General features: G+C 50.5%; 1 protein-coding gene and 1 long non-coding RNA gene across 4 annotated transcripts in view; one reads left to right on the top strand and one right to left on the bottom strand.

Annotated features, from left to right (window-relative positions):
- PTGIS (prostaglandin I2 synthase) overlaps positions 1 to 16,336 on the top strand; it is a 79,317-nt gene that overhangs the window by 52,687 nt on the left and 10,294 nt on the right. For all 3 annotated transcript variants that reach the window (XM_078057294.1, XM_078057293.1, XM_036121023.2), the window contains exons 5-6: positions 2,188 to 2,339; positions 10,481 to 10,662. In XM_078057294.1, coding sequence (XP_077913420.1) covers positions 2,188 to 2,339; positions 10,481 to 10,662 — 334 coding nt within the window. The remainder of the gene's footprint in view (positions 1 to 2,187; positions 2,340 to 10,480; positions 10,663 to 16,336) is intronic.
- On the bottom strand, positions 9,262 to 10,468 carry LOC144379298 (uncharacterized). Its single transcript, XR_013442077.1, has 2 exons — positions 9,962 to 10,468; positions 9,262 to 9,557 (listed from the first exon to the last, which is right to left on the bottom strand). It is a non-coding gene; the product is annotated as an uncharacterized LOC144379298 (long non-coding RNA).

Raw genomic sequence — 16,336 nt, 5'->3', positions numbered from 1 at the left:
TGGCCCCCTCTCTTTACCCAGCTCCATGCCAGCTTTATTTTTCTTCCTGGCTCCTAGCACCACCTACAGGTCATGTGTGTTTACGCACCATGATTTATTCTGTCTTCCGCCCTGTCCCGTGTCACTTTGATGTGCAGGTGCCACGGGAGGGACCCTCACTTCCACAGTGGGAAACATCATGGCCTTCTTGGGTTTTATATGGTTTATTTTTCATTGCTTATTTTTCATAGAAATATATATATACACACACACACACACACAGGGAAATGATTCTCTGCCTTAAGGAAAACACTGGTGCAAATGGGACCAGCGACCACAGGGCTGGCTGACCCAGCTCGTTCCTGGATAAGGGGGGCAGCTGTGATTCCCTGGCTGCCCAGGGTTACCAGGTGGGACTGCAGGTTCGGGGGGCGGGGGGGGAGATTCCTTTTTCAAGATGAGATGAGGGGCATCCAGATTTTGTGTGGTTTTCCCAGTTCAGTTTGTTCATAGGAAAACTCCCTTCACCAAACCAAACATGTTGGTGGACTGAATCCAGTTTGTGAGTTGCACCTTTACAACTCTGCCGTAAGGAAACTGGGGGCACTGGTATGGAGAACAGGGCCCCGGGGCCTCATGTGACTGGAGGGGCAGGGGGACAAGGACGATGCAGAGGCTCAGGTATGGCCCTGGGAGGGTCTGCTGTTTGGAGGGAAGAGTTGCTGCCTTATGCAGTGGGATGGGCAGGTCGTGAGCTCTCCATCTCTGTGGGGCATGGAAGCCAGGACAGATGAGGGAAAGAGATGCAGGGGAAAGGGGGCATAGTAGTAGTCTGGGTGACTGAGCTCGAAATCATGATGACCCTATAGTTTCTCCCAAGATCAGTGTTCTCAGGATCAAATTCTAATCAACCATCCACCCACCCTCCCTCTCTCCCGTCCCTCCCTCCATCCATCCATCCACCCACCCATGCACCCACCCACCCATGCACCCATCTATCCACACACCCTCCAATCCCTCCGCCTATCCCTCCATCGAACATTGAAGATCTGCTGGAGCCTGCACTGCACAGATGAGGGACAGAGTGGGACTAGACAGGCCTCTCTTGGCCCCCACCCTCCCTCATTCCAGCTTCCACCCTTTCCTTGGGAAAGTCCCTCTCCTGGGAGATCCAGGGACGAGGAGAAGCTGATGGGGGACAGGTCAGGGCTCCCGTGGCCTCTCTGCGGAGGTCCAGCCCCTCCCACCACATGGAAAAAGTGAAAACCTGTGGTTTTTCTCCCAGGACTGAGGCCAGTGGGGCTGGGCTTTTGGAGCAGTTACAAATGGCTGGTGGTGAAAACATTTTCTTTAAGAGCATTCCTGTGGGCAGTGTGTGTGTGGGTGTGCACAAGGGCTCATGCTTCCTCCTGTGTCTCATCCTTTGTCCATGCCCCGCCACGCCCTGTCCTTCCTGCTCAGACCCCCAGCACCCTTCAGGTCCAGCCCAAGCTTCTCCCCATGGCCACCCAGGCCCCTGCCCTGCCCTGTGTCCCTGGCCTTGCCAACCCCCTGGCTGTGCTCCGCCCTGTCCCCTCATATTCCAGCTCCAGTACCTGGACCAGTGACACCTGGCAGCTCTCTGACCAGACCATGCTTGCCCCCTCGGCTCTGAGCCTTGGCCCAGGTTGTGCCCTTGGCCCGCACCTCTTCTCTCTCCCCTTCTCCCTGCTCACCTCAGACTCTGCCTCCTTCAGGGAGCCTGCCCTGACTCCCTCTCCAGGGGCAGTAGCCTCTTTTCCTGACTGGTGCCTCTGTCTTGCCCTGCTGTCCCCTCAGTCACTCTGTAACGGCCTCATCAGCCTCCTCGCTGCTCTTCAACCTTGCATCTCCTTCCTGGCTCAGGATGTTGCCCTGAACCCGCCCCCACCCCGTGCTCTTCGTACTCTGAGCCCCTCCCCGTATTCTGAGCATCGGCTGATAGGTCCCTTGTTCCCGTTCCTCTACCACCTGCTGACTGTGTCCCGCATGAGAGGGGCCACTCCCTGAGGGCTTGAGGGCTTTGTTTTCTCCACTGCTGACTCCCTGGCCCAGAACAGTCCGGCATAAAGTAGGAAAAGCAGGTGCTCATTAGCTGCATGCATGAAGAAAAGCTTGTAGGCCACTGTGGGAGGGTTTCACCAGGTGTGTCCAAGGAGGACCCCCTGACCCACTGTTTGCCACCTGCAGAGCTGGCTACCTGACTCTGTATGGAGTCGAAGCTCTGCCACGTACCCAGGAGAGCCAGGCCCAGGACCGCGCCCACTCAGCCGATGTCTTCCACACCTTCCGCCAGCTCGACCTGCTGCTCCCCAAACTGGCACGTGGCTCCCTGTCAGTGGGTAAGCACTGTGGGGGGCCATGCTGGGTGGTGTGGCAGACAGAGGGACTCAGGGGGAGCCCACACACCAGCTGAAGGATCACAGACAACCTAGGAGGAAGGACAGTCTCTCACCCTGGGAAGCAGTGAGATCCCTGTCACTGGGCATATGCAAGAACACAGTGGTGGGGGGTAGGGCTCAAGCCAGAGCTGGGGTTCCTGGTAGATACAGCACATCTGCAGTAGGGCCTGGAGACCTCATTGTGGGGTTTATTTATTCTATTTTTAAAGGTTTTTAATACTTTTTTTTCCCTGAGGCATAATTTTCATAGAGGAGAGCACACAGGTCCTAAATGCACAGCTGAGAGGTAAATCTAAATGCTTCATGTCCTTTCCCACTCAATATCCACCCCACAGAGGGAGCCACCGTATGGGTTCCTTTCACCTCAGATTAGTTTTACCTTTTTTGAGCTTCCCATAAATAGAATCAGACAGTGTGTGCCCTTCTGTGTCTGGCTTCTGTCACTCAACTTCTTGTCTGTCAACTTTGGCCTCGTTGCCGTATGTGTCAGTAGTCTGTTTTCGTTGTAGCATAGCATTTTGTTAGAGTGAGGTACCATGATTTGTTTGTCCGTCCCCTGGTTGATGGATGTCTGGGTCTTTCCCAGTTCGGGGCTGTTGTGAATTAGGCTGTCCTTGTCCGTGTCCTTTGTGGCACACGTGCCTTCATTTCTCTTAGTTATGAGCCCTCCACTCTTAGGACATTGATCTTGCACATTGAAGGAATTGTTCCGCCACTTAGCATGTTCTCATGGAACCCCACATCTCGAGTATTTCCACTTGGGTTTGTGAAAATCCACCCCATTTATTTTTGTGGCTCCAGAGGGGACTCAGTATTGGTAAAGAGGTTCTGGCAGGATTCAGTACATGGGGCCATGGGAACCACTGGGCTGCGCTGTCTTCTGGCCACTGTGTCTCCAGCTACCTAGTGAGAAGAATCCCCTGGGGCCCTTGTTAATGATACAAGTCCCCAGGCTCCATCCCGGTCCAGCTGAATCCAAGTCTCCAGGGAGGCCAGGAAACTGCATGTATGACAAGTGCTACAGGAAGGTTGAGAAATAATGTGCGTCTTGGACTCAGACACTTGTGGCAAAACCTGGATTCAGATCCCTACTGGCGGGCTTCCGCACTGATGACTTTAGGCAAGTTACTTAACTTCTTTTTGCCCCAGGTCCTTTCTCTGGGGGGCAGTTGAAGGGAGTGATTGAGACAGACTCTCAGCTCAGATGGCTCGAGATGGTTTACTGGATCCTATATATTGTCCCTGTGCCTCAACAATCTCATCTGTAAAATGGGGAGAACAATAGGGTCTTCCTACAGGGTGACTGTTAGGAATGGCTGAGGTAATAAGAAAAAACACTTTTGTGTTGAGCACTTTCTATGAGCCAGATACCAGGTTAAGCGTGATCTCATTCAGTGCTCTCAACAGCTCATGACCCCATTTCCTTTATGTAATTTTTAAAAACCAAACTTTAACACATTAGATTGTTTAAATTAAGAAAGAAACATTCTCGGGGCACCTGGGTGACTCAGTTAAGCGTCTGACTTCAGCTCAGGTCCTGGGATGGAGCCCCGTGTTGGGTTCAGTGGGGAGTCTGCTTGTGCCTCTCCCCCTACCCCGCTCATGCTCTCTCTGTCTCTCTCAAATAAATAAAATCTTTAAAAAAAAAAAAAAAAAAAAGAAAGAAACATTCTTGTGGCTAACAATTCAAAGACGTAGACAGTAAGAATAATAATACTTTCCCAAGCCCAGCTTCCTGTGGAAACCAATGTTAACAGGCTGGTATAGATCCCTTCACACTGTTTTATAGGAATAGTGTATTTTACAGATAGAGACAAATATACATATCTAGAGTGTCACTGTGTATTTTAGAAAGGGATTATATCTATTGTCTGCAATTCGATTTTTTTTTTTAACCTACCACTATAGCTGTGTATTCTTCCCTGTCAATACAAACATCTTCTAGTGGTGTCAGCCAATGCAATTAGATAAGAGAAATCAACTACTGGTTATAAGAAGGGGTAAAGAAGAGGTAAAACTCTCCCTGTTTGCAGAAGATCTGACGCTATGCTGGGAAAACCCCAGGAAATCCATGGTAAAACTAACTCAAACAAAAAAGACTCTAACAAAGTAGAAGGATATAAAATCAACGTGCAGAAGAATTGAGACATCTTTGCAGCTCTTGCTTGCCAGTATTTAGGCAGCCATCCCCCTCCAGTGGATATTTATAATTGTTTCCTTGTGTGTGTGTGTGTGTGTGTGTGTGTGTGGTTAGTATAGTGTTTCATTGTACTTGTATCTTCTCTACCATCTGGTGATTTTATTCCTCTCTGACAGTTTCCTGGAAGTGGGTTTGCCACGTCGAAGGGCATACACATTAAAATTCTTGTTCCCTGCTGCACATCGTTTCCAAAACCATGGAGCAATTCATAGGCCTGCCCGAAGGGAGGGAGTCTGCTCATTCCCCACCAGATGTTATCAGTCTTTCTATTTGTTTGCCAATCTGATGGGCGGAGGCGGGTAACTTTTTGTTTTAACTTGCATTTCCCCACAACCTTGTCAACAAGCAGTTATCAGCCTTTAAAGCCTCACCAATCTGATGGGCAAAAAAAGGGCATCTGGCTTTATGGGCATTTCCCTGACCACTGTGATGAAACAGCATTTCGTGTTTCACCAGCCCTTTGCTTTTCCTCTCTGTGAGTTGCCTCTTCGCATCCTTTTAGAAACAACTCCTTGTATCATTGAATCCTGCCATCAAGGCTAACAGGTTGGCATTATTATACCCATTTTGCAAGTAGGGAAACTGAGGCTCAGAGAGGTGAAGTCATTTGTCAGGGACACTCAGCTGGGAGGTCGCAGAGCCAGCAAAATGAAAACTTGGTCTGATTGCAAAATCCTGTGTGTAAAGCACCTGACAAGGCACCTGACACATCCCAGCACCAGTTGCTTCTCCAGGAAAGAGTGGTTTCTCCATTGCTCTTTCCTCCATACGGAGGCTACCAGGGACCCTGGGTCATTCAGGGAGCAACCCTGGGCCCTGGGCCCTGGATAGGAAGGCTGCATTTTCCAGTGCGGGCAGCAGGTGGCAATGTCGGGGAAGGTTTCTCATCTTTGGGGTCGAGGCTGGTGGACAAAGCTCCCCAGAGCTGGTTGGGCTTGTGAAGAGTGCAGCCTCTTTGGAAGCGTGGTTTGGCAGAACCTATCAAAGCAGAAAGGCTCATTCCTTTGATCCTGAACTTCCACTACTAGGAAGTATCCTAGCTCATGTCTAGAGGTGCACAAAGATATTCATTGCCCCGTTGCTTATAATAGCAAATGCAGCAAACAGCCTAAATGTTCCCCAGCAGGGACTGATGAAGTAAATTATGCATTCACATAGAGGAAAACCGTGCAACTTAAAGCAGAACGGGATATACTGTTATAGGATGAAATCTATTATGAAAAACGTGTAGAAGAGTGGGTATATTGTGAGGTTTTTTATTTTAATTTTTTTCCCATTTTACTGAGCTATGATTGACACATGACCCCGTACAAGTTTGAGGCGTACAGCATAATGACTTATATATATTGTGAAATGAGCACCAAAATAAGTTTTGTTCACATCCCCGTTTCGTAAGAATGTGGGAACATGTATAGATTTTTACTTCTCAGGAGGCTGAGATGAGATGAAGATGCCCATTTGAACTCTTAGAGCAGCTTGCTTTCTTTTTCTTCTTATTATTTTTTTTAACCAGGTGCATGCATTATTCCCCCCTGCACTGTTAAAAATACAAACATATTTTAAAAGAAAATTGACCATTTGGGGGACCCTTAGATCACTGAGTCTGGTGCTTCTCATGCAGGAGGGAATTGGGGGCAGTTAACTAGAGCCCCAAGTTAAATATGCTGGAATGTTCATTTTACTGGATTATTTGGGAGGGGCCTCTTTTCTTTGAATATTTTTTTGGGGGAAAGGCACTCTTATTTTAAAGGCACAGAGTCTAATGCAAAAATCTAATACATCTCAAAGGGAAAACATAAGACTTTAAAGATATGTCCTTCTCTGGACTGTGCCCCCCGGTTCCTAGGGAACAGATGGGCTTCCGAGGAAAAACCTGAGAGCTACTGTAGTCTGAGCTCCTCGTTTTACAGATGGGGAGACTGAGGCCCAGAGGTAGACAGGGCCCCAGCCAAGGCCACACAGCATGGGAGGTCTGGGATTTGAAACTAGTGCCTAGCAGTTCTAAATCACAGCACTCATGATCCCATGAGCTAGGTTGCCTCCATTTTACAGATGGGGAAACTGAGGCTCGGAGATCCAAATTATTTGCACAAGATCACCTTCCTTCCTTCCTTCCTTCCTTCCTTCCTTCCTTCCTTCCTTCCTTCCTTCCTTCCTTCCTTCCTTCCTTCCTTCCTTCCTTCCTTCCTTCCTTCCTTCCTTCCTTCCTTCCTTCCTTCCTTCCTTCCTTCCTTCCTTCCTTCCTTCCTTCCTTCCTTCCTTCCTTCCTTCCTTCCTTCCTTCCTTCCTTCCTTCCTTCCTTCCTTCCTTCCTTCCTTCCTTCCTTCCTTCCTTCCTTCCTTCCTTCCTTCCTTCCTTCCTTCCTTCCTTCCTTCCTTCCTTCCTTCCTTCCTTCCTTCCTTCCTTCCTTCCTTCCTTCCTTCCTTCCTTCCTTCCTTCCTTCCTTCCTTCCTTCCTTCCTTCCTTCCTTCCTTCCTTCCTTCCTTCCTTCCTTCCTTCCTTCCTTCCTTCCTTCCTTCCTTCCTTCCTTCCTTCCTTCCTTCCTTCCTTCCTTCCTTCCTTCCTTCCTTCCTTCCTTCCTTCCTTCCTTCCTTCCTTCCTTCCTTCCTTCCTTCCTTCCTTCCTTCCTTCCTTCCTTCCTTCCTTCCTTCCTTCCTTCCTTCCTTCCTTCCTTCCTTCCTTCCTTCCTTCCTTCCTTCCTTCCTTCCTTCCTTCCTTCCTTCCTTCCTTCCTTCCTTCCTTCCTTCCTTCCTTCCTTCCTTCCTTCCTTCCTTCCTTCCTTCCTTCCTTCCTTCCTTCCTTCCTTCCTTCCTTCCTTCCTTCCTTCCTTCCTTCCTTCCTTCCTTCCTTCCTTCCTTCCTTCCTTCCTTCCTTCCTTCCTTCCTTCCTTCCTTCCTTCCTTCCTTCCTTCCTTCCTTCCTTCCTTCCTTCCTTCCTTCCTTCCTTCCTTCCTTCCTTCCTTCCTTCCTTCCTTCCTTCCTTCCTTCCTTCCTTCCTTCCTTCCTTCCTTCCTTCCTTCCTTCCTTCCTTCCTTCCTTCCTTCCTTCCTTCCTTCCTTCCTTCCTTCCTTCCTTCCTTCCTTCCTTCCTTCCTTCCTTCCTTCCTTCCTTCCTTCCTTCCTTCCTTCCTTCCTTCCTTCCTTCCTTCCTTCCTTCCTTCCTTCCTTCCTTCCTCAGCAAGAGCAGGAACACAAGCAGGAGGAGTGGGAGAGGGAGAAGCAGGCTTCCCGCTGAGCAGGGAGCCTGATGCGGGGCTCGATCCCAGGACTCTGGGATCATGACCTGAGCCGAAGGCAGCCGCTTAACGACTGAGCCACCCAGGCGCCCCCAAGATTATCTTTCTAAGAAGGAACAGAGCTAGGATTTCTACCTGGGTCTCCCTGGCTGTGAACTCTGTGTTCTTTATTTCACAAATTATTTCCTAATTATAGAAAGAGTACGTGAATATATTCTCCAGGGACTAACAATTGGCTAACATTCAGTAGCTTTATTTAATAATATAGCTACTGTTTACTAGGCCTGTCTATGCCTGGCATTGCTCTCTCTGCTTTATAGGTTAACACATTCAATTCCTGCATAACCCTTTGCATGGGAATTCGTTATCCCAGTTTACAAGTGTGAAAACTGAGGAGTTAAGAGGTGGGGTGGATTTTTGTTGTTGTTGAATCGTTGGAGTTCTTTATATATTTTGTTTTTTTGTTTTTTTTTTAAAGATTTTATTTATTTATTTGAGACAGAGAGAATGAGAGAGAGAGAGCACATGAGAGGGGGGAGGGTCAGAGGGAGAAGCAGGCTCCCTGCTGAGCAGGGAGCCCGATGCGGGACTTGATCCGGGGACTCCAGGATCATGACCTGAGCCGAAGGCAGTCGCTTAACCAACTGAGCCACCCAGGTGCCCGGGAGTTCTTTATATATTTTGGATACTAGACCCTTATCAGATGCATGATTTGCAAATATTTTCCCTCATTCTGCTGGTTGTCTTTTCATATTGCATTGCTTTTTAAAGTCATCCTGAAAAGTTGTGTTGACAGCGATATTCAAGGTTTATAGCTCTGCTGTCAGACCTCAAAGAATGCCAGTCATTTCCAAATCCGTGTTCAATTTCTGTTTCCTTTAGCTATTTCATCAGATAATTCTTATAAGCATCCAGAATGAGCATCGACCGGGGGCACTTCAACAATTCCTATACCCTCCAGTCACCTGCTGAAACTTTCCGCTTGCCCAGGTTCCACCCCCCGAGATTCTGGCAAGATTGTTCTGTGGTGGGACCTGGGCATCCAGAGATTTCAAAGCTCCTGGGTGATTCTCCAGTGCCCCCAAAATTAAGAAACACAGGAAGATAATGTAGTTGATGAAGAGTTGGGCCCATTGCTTTAAATTGAGAAGGATATCACCTCAAAGGGTCTAGAGGTTGAAGAAGAGCATACAGAGCATATCATTTGAAAATGTAACTAAGATGCTTAAAATATATGTGTATTTTAATATAAGCCTAGCCTACATTTCCACCCTTTCAAATGCCCTGTAAGATGCAGCCCAGTTTAGGACCATTGGATGGATGGGTCTTCCTGAAACACTGCTTTGTGGTTCCAAACAGGCAATAAGAAAGTTTCTAGTGCTTGGGAACCTTGTAACAACCCAAAGCAACATCCGCTTTTCCAAGGGGTGATTTCGGAAGAACCAAATCTTTTATTTGCACATACGTTTGTAAATACAGCACCGTCTTGTAGCGTTAACACACCGTATAAATAATAAGCACCTGGCTTCACACCCTCAACGGTCTGCCCTTGTGGGCCCATCTGGATCTGTACCCGGCTTCCACCGCGGCGCGGTGCTCCGGAGCGTGACCTGCCGGTGTTTATTTCATGGTGATATCAGCTGGCAATCCGAGGGCCACAGCTGACCTTCAGAGATGCTTTTGCGGCCTGCACAGTGATGCACAGTTCTTGCTCAGATGCTAACCTTAAAAAACAGGGGGAGAGGGACACCTGGGTGGCTCAGATGGTTAAGCGTCTGCCTTCGGCTCAGGTCACGATCCCAGGGTCCTGGGATCGAGTCCCGCATCGGGCTCCCTGCTAGGCAGGGAGCCTGCTTCTCCCTCTGCTGCTGCCTCTCTCTATCTCTCTCTCTGACTCTCATGAATAAATAAATAAAACAAAAAAAAAAAAATTAAAAAAAAAAAAAAAACCAAAAAAAAAAACAGGGGGAGAGTCCATATGGACATCTGGATTTTCATCGTCTTCTGAAAACTCAGGCTCCCGGCCGTGCTGGGCCAAGTGTGTCTGTCAGGCCCGTGGGGCTGAGAAGAGGCCACCCCACCCCTCCTGTTCCCCATGGCCCCTTCCTGGCCCTCCTCCCTCATGTACCTTCCCTGCCTTCCCCGGAGGTAGTTGAGTATGAGACCCCAGGCCCATCTGTCCCCACTTGATGGCAGTTAGGTTATTTCCCAGTGTCTCCTGAATGCCGCTGTGCTGAGTCTGCTCGTAGATGTCCCCCAGGGCGCGCGGGCTGGCGTTGCTTTGGGATCGGACCCTGGGAAGGGAGAATGCTGCTCTGTGTTTCGTGTTCCTTCCCCTGCTGCGTAAGAAGCACCATTCACTTAAGGCGTACTGACGGGGCACCAACGGTGGGCCAGGTGGTGGACACACAGATACGAATAAAACCGAAGAGGCCCTTTACTCCTGTCCCCTGGCGGCAGGGAGGACGGGGAATAACAGGTCAGCATTCAAAGGCCCTCCCTGGAGCCTCTTTCTCTAGCCCCCCGCCCCTCAAGGAGTGACACCCACCAGCAGACCCTTGGCCTCAAGGGACATCCGGCTGGGTGGCCCCGGGCTGGGGCAGGGGGGAGATCTGTAACCCCCACCCTCTGTGCTCTGGCCCTGTAGGGGATAAGGACCGCGCGTGCCAAGTCAAAGGTCGCCTGTGGAAGCTGCTGTCCCCGGCCCGGCTGGCTACCCGGGCCCACCGGAGCCGCTGGCTGGAGACTTACCTGCTGCACCTGGAGGAGACAGGCACGGCGGAGGCCATGCAGGCCCGGGCCATGGTGCTGCAGCTCTGGGCCACACAGGTGGGCGTGGCCGTGCGGGGGCGGGGGGCACGCAGGTGCGGCTGCGCACGGGAGCGCCTGTGGGTGCTGTCGGGCACACGCCCGCACACCTGTGCGTGGGCATACGAGTGCGCGTGCGTGGGGGTGTGCGTTTGGGAGTGTTTGTCCGCACGAGTGTGGGCACGGACACGGACCCAGCGGTCAGTTCCCTGGCTTTGCAGACTGTCAGGCCCTTAGCACGAACAGGATCGTTCATTCAGTATTCAGTTGTTTTTTTAATTTGGAAAAATGTCAAACTGCGAGAAAAGCTGTGTGAATAGCTTAATAGACACTTACATACACTTCACCTTGATTTCCCAATTTTGAACATTTTATCGCATGTGCTTTCTCTCTCTCCCTCTCCCCTTCTCCTCCTCCTCCCTCTGTCCTACTGTGATTATTTTACTGAACCATTTGCAAATAAGTTGCAGACATCATGGCTCTTTACCCCTCGTTTACTTGAGCATACATTCCTGGGAGCAAGAATTTTCCCTTACGTGACACAGTACAATGATCACATTCAGGACAGTTAACCCAGATACAGGATCATTAGTTAATAGGCAGCCTCTATTCCAGTTTTGCCAGTTGTCCCAGTAATGTCCTTTATGGCTCATCTTGGTCCGACAGCCAATCCAGGATCACACGGTGCATTTCGTCATTCTGTCTTTTGAGTTTTCTTTAATATGGAACAGTGTCTGTGCCTTTCATTGTTTTTCATGACCTTGACATTTTTGGAGTATGCAGAACAGTCATTTTGAAGAATTATTTAAAAGTTCCTTTGAGTACTTCCCATAGGCCTCAAAGACCTGCTTTTGTTGCTTGTGTTTTCGCTGGCTGTGGGGGTGGGGCAGACAATCAAAGAAACACATGTATAGGGTGATTTTAGATGTGGATATGCAGGATGTAAAATGAAGTCATGAATAGAGAGATCCTGGGGGTCTCCTGTAGCCCGGGGGGTCAGGGAGGCCTCTCTGAGGAGATGTTTGGTTGATAAGGAAGAGCTGAAGTTGGGAGCTTGGGAGGGATGTGGGAATAGAACCTTCCAAGTGGGGAAAACTGCAAGTGCAAAGGCCCTGAGGTTGTATCATACCCAGTGTTTGAGCAACAGCAAGGAGTTGAGTGTGGCTGAAGCAGAGTAGAGAGGGGGCGGTGCTGGGAGTGAGGGAAGAGGGCCTGTGGGTCCCAGTAAGTAAGGACTTGGGATTTTTCTCTGGGTGAGGTGGGAGCCCTGGGAGTGTTCTAAGTAGAGGAGGGACAGGATCTGAGGAGAAAAGGCAGAAGCAGGGACACCAATAAGGAGACGGTGGTGGTAGGACCAGGTGGTGGCCATGGAGGTGATGAGGAAGTGGATGGATTCTGGAAACAGAGAAGACAGTGCCAATGGATGTGGTAATGGACCAGATACCGAGGAGAGAGAAAGTGGGGCTCAGGATGCTGCCGCTCGAGACCTGGTTCCTGTCCTCTCCTGGACCCCAGAGTCCCGCTCCTTCTGTTGGCCCCTCCTCAGCTGGGACAGCTGCACAGACTGACGTTTCTGGGTAATTCCCTTCCCATCGACTTGCAGCTTATTTTAGTTTTCTCTCAGAGCCATTAACTGTCCTTGCAGGCGAAGGCTGACAAGGGGCAAGGGCTGGGTTTAATCAACAGTTGGGGCCCCATTAGTGCCTAATAACATATTGATGGGCAGAGACTTGGCATTCCAAACTGCCCCCAGAATCCCTTGCTGAATGACCTCTGTCAGCAGAACTGGACGCTGGCTTGGGGGCTTGAGTGGCAGAAAGCCTGGGGAACAGCCTTTGGCGGGGCCAGGAGAACTGAGCAGGACTTGGGGACAGGACATCCTCTGACTCTGAGTCGTTGGCAGCATGCAGAATTCAGGCAAGTGGGAAGACACTTCGAGAGCTCGAGTCTTGGGAATAGGGCCAAGATGCTGAGTAGCCCAGTGGTTTCGGGCGCAGGCCCTGTGATCAACCTGCCTGGTTGTAAAACGAAAATGGCAGTCCCTTCCTCAAGGCGCTTTGGTGAGGAAGAGAGGAAGGAATGATGCAAAGCCTGTAACCTGCTCGGAGATAACTAGAGCTCAGGAGACATGTCCAACAGATATTTAGTGAGGGCCCACTGTGTGCTGGGCATCATTCTAGAAGCTGGAGATAGAGCAGTGAGCAGACCAAAGATCCCTCCTCTTATGGAGCTGATATTCTGGGAGAGAGCAATTGATAAACAAGTAAGCATATTAAAATATAGTCAAGTTCTGCAGAGAAAGGATAAAGCAGGGGAGGGAATAGCAGAGGGGAATGAGGAGGGGCTATTTTATGTAGGGTGGCCAAGGAAGACCTCACCAAGAAGATGATATCTGAGCAGAAACTCAAAGGAAGGGAGGGAGTGGGGGAGCCATATAGATACATAGGATGAGGGTATCTGAGCAGGGGACACAGCAAGTGCAAAGGCCCTGAGGCGCGGGGATGAGGATGATGAGAGAGATAGCAGGTGCCAGATCATGCAGGGCCCTGTGGGCTTTGGGGAGAACTTTGACTTTTACTCTAAGAAAGGAATTCTTTGAGGGCTCTGAGCAGAGGAACAACATGGCCTGCCATCTGCTTTAGGGAGATCATTCTGGCTACACTGCTGAGAATTGGCTGTAGTGAGAGAAGTGGAGGCAGGGAGACTAGAGATGAGGCCACTGCAGGGTCCAGGCAAGAGAGGATGGTGCTGGACCAGGGTAGGCGCAGAGGCCCAGAGGGTGAGTGAGTGCATTCTGGACTCATTTCCAGGTTTAGCCAACAGGATTTGCTGTTGGACGGGACGTTGAGAGAGGCCTCCAACGAGGATGCCTCCAGGTTTTGGTCTAAGCAACAGGAAGGATGAAGATGTTAACAGATGCGCAAGATGGTGGAAGGGGCAAGTCTGGGGGGAGAAAATCAGAGGGTTGGTTTTGGGTGTGCTGAGTTTGAAACGGACAACTGGGTGGGAGGTGGGGGGGTATAGCTGGAGTAAAGAAGAATCTGGAGTTCAGGGTTAAGGCCCAGGGGGGAGATGAGCATTTGGGAGTTGGCAGCCATCGGACTGGAGACAGTGGGGGCCTGGGTGGATGGAGAAGGGACCAAGCCCTGGGCCTCTGCAGCTGTGGGGGTCAGGAAGATGGGGAGGAGCCCGCCCAGGAGACTGAGGAGGAGTGGCCAGGGGGCTGGGAGGGGAACCGGGAGGGAGGCCACTCAGAGGCCAGGTGCAGAAAGAGTTCCACAAGGTGGCAAATGGTGTAGCTGTGATTGCTAGTGTCTGGTCAGAGTGAAGTCAGGAGTGATAATGGAGGAGTCAGCAGAGGCTCCAGCATCCAGGCCCTAGAGGGCCACCTGGTGGGCTGAGATCCAAGGTCCAGGCCAGGGAAGAGGCTGGCTCTGAGGGCACCAGGTGGGCAGAGAGAGGAGTTCATGTGGGCAGGCCCACAACAGTCCAGGCTCCCCTCCCAGCTCTGAGCCTTTAGGCAGTGGGTGACCATGTTGACCCTAAAAAAAAATTTTTTTTAATCATAAAAAGTGAAAAGAAAGATCATCTATGATCTCCCATCCTTCAGCTCTGCTTTCTTCTGCGGAGGCTCCAGCCCCAGATGGGCTTCCCCAGATGGTGGCAGTGAAGGCCACCAGCGGCTCCCAGCTGTTGGGCAGTCCCTGCGGAGGAGGGCTTCTCCTTCCCTGGGATTCTCACAGAGATCCCAAGTGTGGTGCTCACTGGCCCAGCCGGGGTCACACGTCCCCTCTGAGGGCATCACTCAGAGTGGCCCAGCCCGGGTCATGTGGCCACACCTGCGGTCTAGGGGGGGCTGGGTCAGCCCCAGATGATCAGAGTGAAGTGGAGGTAGTTCTTCGAAGGAAAATGGGGCTGTTACCCACAGGCAAGGGAGGGAATGCGGGGCAGGCAGGGCTGCAGGTGTCCCCCACTCCTACTGACTGTGTGGTGAGGTGGCCACAAAGTGGCGCACAGGAGTCTCCGGGACCTGCATCCCGCACACCTTGAGCGCCCCCTGGAGGCCAGCTACCGCCATTCACAGAAAAAGTAGAGCAGAGGACAGGTGCTCCTGGGTGAATGGACTTTGGCTGCAGGGGTAGGGAATGAGGCTAGATGGGACATGTCCTCCTGGGTAAACTGAGGCAAGGCCCTACGGGAGGCTCAACTTCCAGGATAGTGAATTCAAGATCTCTCTCTTTTTTTTTAAAGATTTTATTTATTTATTTGACAGAGAGAGAGATAGCGAGAGCAGGAACACAAGCAGGGGGAGTGGGAGAGGGAGAAGCAGGCTTCCTGCTGAGCAGGGAGCCCGATGCGGGACTCGATCCCAGGACCCAGGGATCATGACCTGAGCTGAAGGCAGACGCTTAACGACTGAGCCACCCAGGCGCCCGAATTCAAGATCTCTTGTAGTGGTGTGATCACACACACACATGCACACTCACATGTCTGGGTGGTTGGGTGGAAGGCAGTCTTTGCCACTTGCCTAACTTGCCACAGCTTTTTCCTGAAAGCAGAGATCACTGAGCAGCCTCAAGTTCCCTGCCCACTTCGTAATTAATCAGTGGTGGCCCCCATCAGACTGTCTGGTTGAGATAAAATGGCCCTTGCACTGAGTTAAGGCAAGGCTGAATTATTTATCACTACACTCCCTTGGTATTTAAGTGATGGACAGCAAGTGACCTTGCTTGTCTCTGCTGGAGCTGAGGTGCTGGAGGAAATCTCAACAGTGTCCAAGTTCCCCCTTGTTCTCGAACAGGGTAGGGGAGGGAGAGGAAGAGTGCTGGGAGGGAAACTACTTCTGAGCACCTACTCTGTGCCAACATGTGGAGGTCGCTTGTATCCAGTCTCAGTCTCAGGGGACCATTGTGGAACCCCAGGAGTGAGCATATTATCCCCATTTTACCAAGAGGGAGGTTCTTTTTTTTTTTTTTTTAAGATTTATTTGTTTATTTTAGAGAGAGAAAGAGTAGGGGGAGGGACAGAGGGAGAGGGAGAGAGTCTTAAGCAGACTCCACACTGAGCGCAGAGCCCGACGTGGGGCTCGATCTCACAACCCTGAGGTCATGACCCGAGCCAAAATCAAGAATTGGATGCTTAACCAACTGCGCCACCCAGGCGCCCCTCGAGAGGGAGGTTCCGAGACCGGGAGTGAGAAGTGACTTATCCAGAATCACAGAAAGAGGGGAGTTGGGATTCGAACCCAGCTCTGCCTGGTCCAATCCAGAGTTCTGCCAGCCCACCTCCCGGGCTATGTTGGGACATAGATGTTTATTTGACAAATGCCATTGAGCCCCTGCTATGTGCTGGGCCATGAGCAGAGGCTAGGGAGTGCTTAGTTTTCCTTTTCAGTGAAAAGGATGATAACAGTGCCTGCTTGAAGGGAGGATTGAGCGAGGAAGCTTGGCACCTCCTTGGTGCCGAGTTCTCAGTAGCTAAAGAAAAAAACCAAAGTTTGTGTCACCATCATCGATGCTCTGGTGCACTTGTTTACTACCTTTTTCCGAATGTTTTCTTCTGTGATGAAGATCGTGCAGTTTTTAAAATCCACGTTTTAATTTTAGTTAATATGGTGTCATGAGCTTTTCTCCTGGTCATTGCAGATCACTATAAAGATACACATTTTTGTTTTGCTTAAAAATACTGCATCCAT

The sequence above is a fragment of the Halichoerus grypus genome, chromosome 10 (assembly GCF_964656455.1).
Source record: "Halichoerus grypus chromosome 10, mHalGry1.hap1.1, whole genome shotgun sequence".
Lineage (NCBI taxonomy): Eukaryota > Metazoa > Chordata > Mammalia > Carnivora > Phocidae > Halichoerus > Halichoerus grypus.
Note: the sequence above shows the minus strand (reverse complement) of the source record. Positions and strands in the feature narration are given on the sequence as shown.